The sequence below is a fragment of the Acipenser ruthenus genome, unplaced genomic scaffold (assembly GCF_902713425.1).
Source record: "Acipenser ruthenus unplaced genomic scaffold, fAciRut3.2 maternal haplotype, whole genome shotgun sequence".
NCBI lineage: Eukaryota > Metazoa > Chordata > Actinopteri > Acipenseriformes > Acipenseridae > Acipenser > Acipenser ruthenus.
The window spans coordinates 15,001-22,500 of NW_026708680.1; the positions used below are offsets into that span (position 1 = coordinate 15,001).

Here is a 7,500-nt window from a genome sequence, read left to right on the forward strand (position 1 = left end):
TTTTCAAGTGATAGAGATCAAGTACAGACTCAGTGACCACAGCCTGGCCATCGAAACCGGCTGGCACAAAAAAACCTGGATTGCCAAAAAAAAAAGGCTGTGCGGTCACTGTGATCTGGGAGAGGTAGAGACAGAAATGCACTTCCTGTTACCCTGTCCCCAGTATAAACAAATCAGGGACACGTACTTCCCCAAACTGGCCAATCAGGCCACAACATTCCAGCTGCGCTCTCTGACTTAGAAAAACTGCCAGTTCTGTTAGGAGAGGAGCAGCAGACAGTGTGTAGCTGCCTGCCACAGCCAGAGAGACAGAGAGACAGAGAGACACAGGCAGACCTGGCTGCCCAGAGAAGATCGGCTCTGTGGTCACTGCGAGACAGGAGAGGTGGAAACTGAGATGCACTTTCTCCTACACTGTATAAAATACAGCCATATCAGAGAATCATTCTTCATTAAAATACAAGAAAAATATCCTCTTTTCAGACAAATGGCAGACTCAGAGAAACTTGCTGTCCTCCTAGGGGAGGGACACACAGCTCCACTGGCTGCCAAATATGTAGCCACCTGCCACAACCTGAGGGGCACGCAGTGACGGCACAATTTAATAGTTTCAATATCACTATTTCAATATTTCAATTTCTGTATTATTATTATTTATCTTCTATTTTATTTATTATTATTTTGTTACCATGGTTCCTTGTTTGTATATAGATGCATCTGTTCATAATATGTATGTATTTGCTTTGGCAACACTGTGGAAAATAAGTCATACCAATAAAGCACTTTGAATTGAAAATTGAATTGAGACAGAGAGACAGACCCTGGTGTAGACACCCTGCAGCACGGGGACCAGGCACTCATGCGCACCCATGTCCACTGTAAATACAGAGAGGGAGGGAGGGAGGTAGATGGGAGGGTTGTCGTTGTGTTGTATTGTCTGCGTTGTTTTGTGATAATGTTCGTTGTTGAATTGCTTTGGCAAAACTCAGTTCCATTTTGTCATGCCAATAAAGCATTTTTTTGAATTTGATATATATATATATGAGGCGTGGAAACTGCCGCCATTGCGGCTCTGCTCAGGTCGGCATTGCGTAATGAACCAATGGAGAGTCGGAGCCGTAATGGCGGACACGGGGCTGCAGTTGCACACACTTTATACATAATCTAATACATTGAAGTATCTCTCTTATTTTCAGATGATGATGATGACGATGACGAAGAGGACTACCAGACCGGCTCGCTCTGCAGTTATTGTTCATTCTGTGAGGTAAGTGACGTTATTATTATTATTATTATTATTATTATTATTATTATTACACAGAGAGGTCTGGTAAAGCATAGGGAAGCATTGTAAAGCACAGAGAGGTCTGGTAAAGCATAGGGAAGCATTGTAAAGCACAGAGAGGTCTGGTAAAGCATAGGGAAGCATTGTAAAGCACAGAGAGGTCTGGTAAAGCATAGGGAAGCATTGTAAAGCACAGAGAGGTCTGGTAAAGCATAGGGACGCATTGTAAAGCACAGAGAGGTCTGGTAAAGCATAGAGAAGCATTGTAAAGCACAGAGAGGTCTGGTAAAGCATAGGGAAGCATTGTAAAGCACAGAGAGGTCTGGGAAAGCATAGGGAAGCATTGTAAAGCACAGAGAGGTCTGGTAAAGCATAGGGAAGCATTGTAAAGCACAGAGAGGTCTGGTAAAGCATAGGGAAGCATTGTAAAGCACAGAGAGGTCTGGTAAAGCATAGGGAAGCATTGTAAAGCACAGAGAGGTCTGGTAAAGCATAGGGAAGCATTGTAAAGCACAGAGAGGTGTGGTAAAGCATAGGGAAGCATTGTAAAGCACAGAGAGGTGTGGTAAAGCATAGGGAAGCATTGTAAAGCACAGAGAGGTCTGGTAAAGCATAGGGAAGCATTGTAAAGCACAGAGAGGTCTGGTAAAGCATAGGGAAGCATTGTAAAGCACAGAGAGGTCTGGTAAAGCATAGGGAAGCATTGTAAAGCACAGAGAGGTCTGGTAAAGCATAGGGAAGCATTGTAAAGCACAGAGAGGTCTGGTAAAGCATAGGGAAGCATTGTAGAGCACAGAGAGGTCTGGTAAAGCATAGAGAAGCATTGTAAAGCACAGAGAGGTGTGGTAAAGCATAGGGAAGCATTGTAAAGCACAGAGAGGTCTGGTAAAGCATAGGGAAGCATTGTAAAGCACAGAGAGGTCTGGTAAAGCATAGGGAAGCATTGTAAAGCACAGAGAGGTCTGGTAAAGCATAGGGAAGCATTGTAAAGCACAGAGAGGTCTGGTAAAGCATAGGGAAGCATTGTAAAGCACAGAGAGGTCTGGTAAAGCACATAGAGGTCTGGTAAAGCATAGGGAAGCATTGTAAAGCACAGAGAGGTCTGGTAAAGCATAGGGAAGCATTGTAAAGCACAGAGAGGTCTGGTAAAGCATAGGGAAGCATTGTAAAGCACAGAGAGGTCTGGTAAAGCATAGGGAAGCATTGTAAAGCACAGAGAGGTCTGGTAAAGCATAGGGAAGCATTGTAAAGCACAGAGAGGTCTGGTAAAGCACAGGGAAGCATTGTAAAGCACAGAGAGGTCTGGTAAAGCATAGGGAAGCATTGTAAAGCACAGAGAGGTCTGGTAAAGCATAGGGAAGCATTGTAAAGCACAGAGAGGCATGGTAAAGCATAGGGAAGCATTGTAAAGCACAGAGAGGTCTGGTAAAGCATAGGGAAGCATTGTAAAGCACAGAGAGGTCTGGTAAAGCATAGGGAAGCATTGTAAAGCACAGAGAGGTCTGGTAAAGCATAGGGAAGCATTGTAAAGCACAGAGAGGTCTGGTAAAGCATAGGGAAGCATTGTAAAGCACAGAGAGGTCTGGTAAAGCATAGGGAAGCATTGTAAAGCACAGAGAGGTCTGGTAAAGCACAGGGAAGCATTGTAAAGCACAGAGAGGTCTGGTAAAGCATAGGGAAGCATTGTAAAGCACAGAGAGGTCTGGTAAAGCATAGGGAAGCATTGTAAAGCACAGAGAGGTCTGGGAAAGCATAGGGAAGCATTGTAAAGCACAGAGAGGTGTGGTACAGCATAGGGAAGCATTGTAAAGCACAGAGAGGTCTGGGAAAGCATAGGGAAGCATTGTAAAGCACAGAGAGGTGTGGTAAAGCATAGGGAAGCATTGTAAAGCACAGAGAGGTCTGGTAAAGCATAGGGAAGCATTGTAAAGCACAGAGAGGTCTGGTAAACTAACCTCTCTCTCCTCTCTTCTCTCTCTTCTCTCTCAGCACTGTGATCAGTGTGATAAGTGCCCGTGTTCAGAAGGAGACAAGAGCGATCATTGTGAAAACTGCCATGTGAGTGGGGGGGGGGAAGTGATATTAAACTGGGAGTCTTTCATCCTATTAGAGTGTGTATCCTGTGTGTGGATATTAATCGCTCCCCTCTCTCCTCTCCTCTCTCCTCTCTCTAGGTGTGCAGTTTCTGTTATGTGTGTCCAGTAATATGTGAAACTGTCTGCAAACCAGGTGAGAAGACACAGAGACACACACACACACACACACACACACACTGAGACACACACACACACACACACACACACACACACACACACACACACACACACACTGAGACACACACACACACAGAGATACAAACAACACTTTCAGCCTAAATGAAAATGAATGAACTTTTTTTTTCTTTTTTTTGCCTTAATTTCCAGGGAGCTACGTAGATGAACTGACAGGAGCACTTTACCAGTAAGAGGGAGGGACTGGGGGGGCTGGGGGGGACTGGGAGGGAGGCTGGCTCTAGTGGTTCGATCTGAGGAGGGACTGGGAGGGAGGCTGGCTCTAGTGGTTCGATCTGAGGAGGGACTGGGAGGGAGGCTGGCTCTAGTGGTTAGAGCTGAGGAGGGACTGGGAGGGAGGCTGGCTCTAGTGGTTCGATCTGAGGAGGGACTGGGAGGGAGGCTGGCTCTAGTGGTTCGATCTGAGGAGGGACTGGGAGGGAGGCTGGCTCTAGTGGTTAGATCTGAGGAGGGACTGGGAGGGAGGCTGGCTCTAGTGGTTCGATCTGAGGAGGGACTGGGAGGGAGGCTGGCTCTAGTGGTTCGATCTGAGGAGGGACTGGGAGGGAGGCTGGCTCTAGTGGTTCGATCTGAGGAGGGACTGGGAGGGAGGCTGGCTCTAGTGGTTCGATCTGAGGAGGGACTGGGAGGGAGGCTGGCTCTAGTGGTTCGATCTGAGGAGGGACTGGGAGGGAGGCTGGCTCTAGTGGTTCGATCTGAGGAGGACTGGGAGGGAGGATGGCTCTAGTGGTTCGATCTGAGGAGGGACTGGGAGGGACAGAGCAATGCATTTCACCACAGATATCACATCTGCTGCTAACCCCTCTCTCTCTCACAGGTCAGTGGCAAATATCTTGGAGCAGCCTGGAAACTGAAGATCGCCACCGTGTGGCAGGAGGGCGGAACAGCAGGCGGAAATCTTGAAGATTTACAAGAATAGAAGAAATGAATTCAAGGATTATTTTAAAAAGAAATATTATTCAAGCAAATAAAAGGACTGTTTATTTATTGTGTAAGTTTTGAAGTAAAAATGCAACGCGACAATGAGACAAAGCTGTTTATTAAAGAGGGCGTGCAAGGTTTTAAATCCCTTTTTGGTGTGGTGTTTTGTTTTTGCTGCCATCTGGTGGTCTTTAGACGCTACTGCGGCTTTTATATTTGTCGTTTTAATTTTTCTTTATTTACTGTTTTTATTTCGTATTTTTTGAAGGTATTTGATTTGGGGTTGAGAGTCGAGGCACAGTGTGAGAGTGAGGGGATAGATTTTCTTTAACCAATGCAAAATCTATCCCCTCACTGGACCACACAGCACAGGAGGCTGTGTGGTCCAGTGGTTAAAGAAAAGGGCTTGTAACCAGGAGGTCCCCGGTTCAAATCCCACCTCAGCCACTGACTCACTGTGTGTGACCCTGAGCAAGTCACTTCACCTCCTTGTGCTCCGTCTTTCGGGTGAGACGTAGTTGTAAGTGACTCTGCAGCTGATGCATAGTTCACACACCCTAGTCTCTGTAAGTCGCCTTGGATAAAGGCTTCTGCTAAATAAACAAATAATAATAACAATACATTTATATAGAGTCCCATTGCATGGCAGTTTTAGCTCATTGATTTATTATCACACCATAAATACAATTCTTTACAAGTGTATATATATATAGATACAGATATACAGACAAAGACTAGATAAAGTATTCAGACCTGAATTCTGGTTTGGAGTTTCTGATCCAGTGAAGTTCTGGATGACGAAGGCATTAAAACGTTTCTCTGCTAACTTGACTTTCTCTCTCAGTCTCTTCTGGTTTGGAGTTTCTGATCCAGTGAAGTTCTGGATGACGAAGGCATTAAAACATTTCTCTGCTAACTTGACTTTCTCTCTCAGTCGCTTCTGGTTTGGAGTTTCTGATCCAGTGAAGTTCTGGATGACGAAGGCATTAAAACGTTTCTCTGCTAACTTGACTTTCTCTCTCGGTCTCTTCTGGTTTGGAGTTTCTGATCCAGTGAAGTTCTGGATGATGAAGGCATTAAAACGTTTCTCTGCTAACTTGACTTTCTCTCTCAGTCTCTTCTGGTTTGGAGTTTCTGATCCAGTGAAGTTCTGGATGACGAAGGCATTAAAACGTTTCTCTACTAACTTGACTTTCTCTCTCAGTCTCTTCTGGTTTGGAGTTTCTGATCCAGTGAAGTTCTGGATGACGAAGGCATTAAAACGTTTCTCTGCTAACTTGACTTTCTCTCTCAGTCTCTTCTGGTTTGGAGTTTCTGATCCAGTGAAGTTCTGGATGACGAAGGCATTAAAACGTTTCTCTGCTAACTTGACTTTCTCTCTCGGTCTCTTCTGGTTTGGAGTTTCTGATCCAGTGAAGTTCTGGATGACGAAGGCATTAAAACATTTCTCTGCTGACTTGACTTTCTCTCTCAGTCTCTTCTGGTTTGGAGTTTCTGATCCAGTGAAGTTCTGGATGATAAAGGCATTAAAACGTTTCTCTGCTAACTTGGCTTTCTCTCTCAGTCTCTTCTGGTTTGGAGTTTCTGATCCAGTGAAGTTCTGGATGACGAAGGCATTAAAACGTTTCTCTGCTAACTTGACTTTCTCTCTCAGTCTCTTCTGGTTTGGAGTTTCTGATCCAGTGAAGTTCTGGATGACGAAGGCATTAAAACGTTTCTCTGCTAACTTGACTTTCTCTCTCAGTCTCTTCTGGTTTGGAGTTTCTGATCCAGTGAAGTTCTGGATGACGAAGGCATTAAAACATTTCTCTGCTGACTTGACTTTCTCTCTCAGTCTCTTCTGGTTTGGAGTTTCTGATCCAGTGAAGTTCTGGATGACGAAGGCATTAAAACGTTTCTCTGCTAACTTGACTTTCTCTCTCAGTCTCTTCTGGTTTGGAGTTTCTGATCCAGTGAAGTTCTGGATGACGAAGGCATTAAAACGTTTCTCTGCTAACTTGACTTTCTCTCTCAGTCTCTTCTGGTTTGGAGTTTCTGATCCAGTGAAGTTCTGGATGACGAAGGCATTAAAACGTTTCTCTGCTAACTTGACTTTCTCTCTCAGTCTCTTCTGGTTTGGAGTTTCTGATCCAGTGAAGTTCTGGATGACGAAGGCATTAAAACGTTTCTCTGCTGACTTGACTTTCTCTCTCAGTCTCTTCTGGTTTGGAGTTTCTGATCCAGTGAAGTTCTGGATGATGAAGGCATTAAAACGTTTCTCTGCTAACTTGACTTTCTCTCTCGGTCTCTTCTGGTTTGGAGTTTCTGATCCAGTGAAGTTCTGGATGACGAAGGCATTAAAACGTTTCTCTGCTAACTTGACTTTCTCTCTCGGTCTCTTCTGGTTTGGAGTTTCTGATCCAGTGAAGTTCTGGATGACGAAGGCATTAAAACGTTTCTCTGCTAACTTGACTTTCTCTCTCAGTCTCTTCTGGTTTTGCATGACTTCTCACCACTGGCCGCTAGGTGGCGCTGTGTGAAGACTCGGTGCTTGCAGGCGGGCATGCTCAGAACGAACGGGGGAGGAGAGGCCCCTCCCACTTCCTGTCTGCCCCCGCCCCTCACTTCCTGTCTCTCTGGGTTTGATTTCGCCCCAAGTAATGACCTCAGCAGCACTTTCTCTCCCCACTTGAAAATTTTCATGAAACTCGTATAAACAGAATCGCTGCCTCCCTCCCCTCCGATCCCTCGCGTGTCCTCCTCTATCCCACAATCCCCCTCTTCAGCTACGACACACTCATCCAGCTCTAGCAATGACCTGTCACTCGGAAAGTCCTCCTCTATCCCACAAACCCCCTCTTCTACTGTGACACTGATACCCAGCTCTAGCTCTGCTCTGTCTCTGTGGAAGTCCTCCTCTCTCCCACAATCCCCCTCTTCAGCTATGACACACAGATCTAGCTGCGCTCTGTCTCCGCGGCTGCTGCTGCTGTAGTCGTAGTCTCTCCTCTCCTCTCCCTCTCT

General features: G+C 45.6%; 2 protein-coding genes across 3 annotated transcripts in view; one reads left to right on the plus strand and one right to left on the minus strand.

The window, feature by feature from the left end:
* The window catches only part of LOC131735398 (serine-aspartate repeat-containing protein F-like), an 8,796-nt gene extending 4,150 nt beyond the window's left edge, over window positions 1-4,646 (plus strand). The window contains exons 2-6 of one of the 2 annotated variants that reach the window (XM_059021543.1): window positions 1,197-1,267; window positions 3,275-3,343; window positions 3,460-3,514; window positions 3,709-3,745; window positions 4,394-4,646. In XM_059021543.1, coding sequence (XP_058877526.1) covers window positions 1,197-1,267; window positions 3,275-3,343; window positions 3,460-3,514; window positions 3,709-3,745; window positions 4,394-4,430 — 269 coding nt within the window. In that variant the 3' untranslated portion in view covers window positions 4,431-4,646. The remainder of the gene's footprint in view (window positions 1-1,196; window positions 1,268-3,274; window positions 3,344-3,459; window positions 3,515-3,708; window positions 3,746-4,393) is intronic. The other variant, XM_059021544.1, reaches the window with a different exon arrangement.
* Window positions 4,647-7,471: 2,825 nt separating this feature from the next.
* LOC131735399 (dual specificity protein phosphatase 8-like) overlaps window positions 7,472-7,500 on the minus strand; it is a 3,050-nt gene continuing 3,021 nt past the window's right edge. The window contains exon 4 of the mRNA XM_059021548.1: window positions 7,472-7,500. This exon is cut by the window's right edge and continues 109 nt beyond it. The gene's annotated coding sequence lies outside the window, so the exon portion shown is untranslated.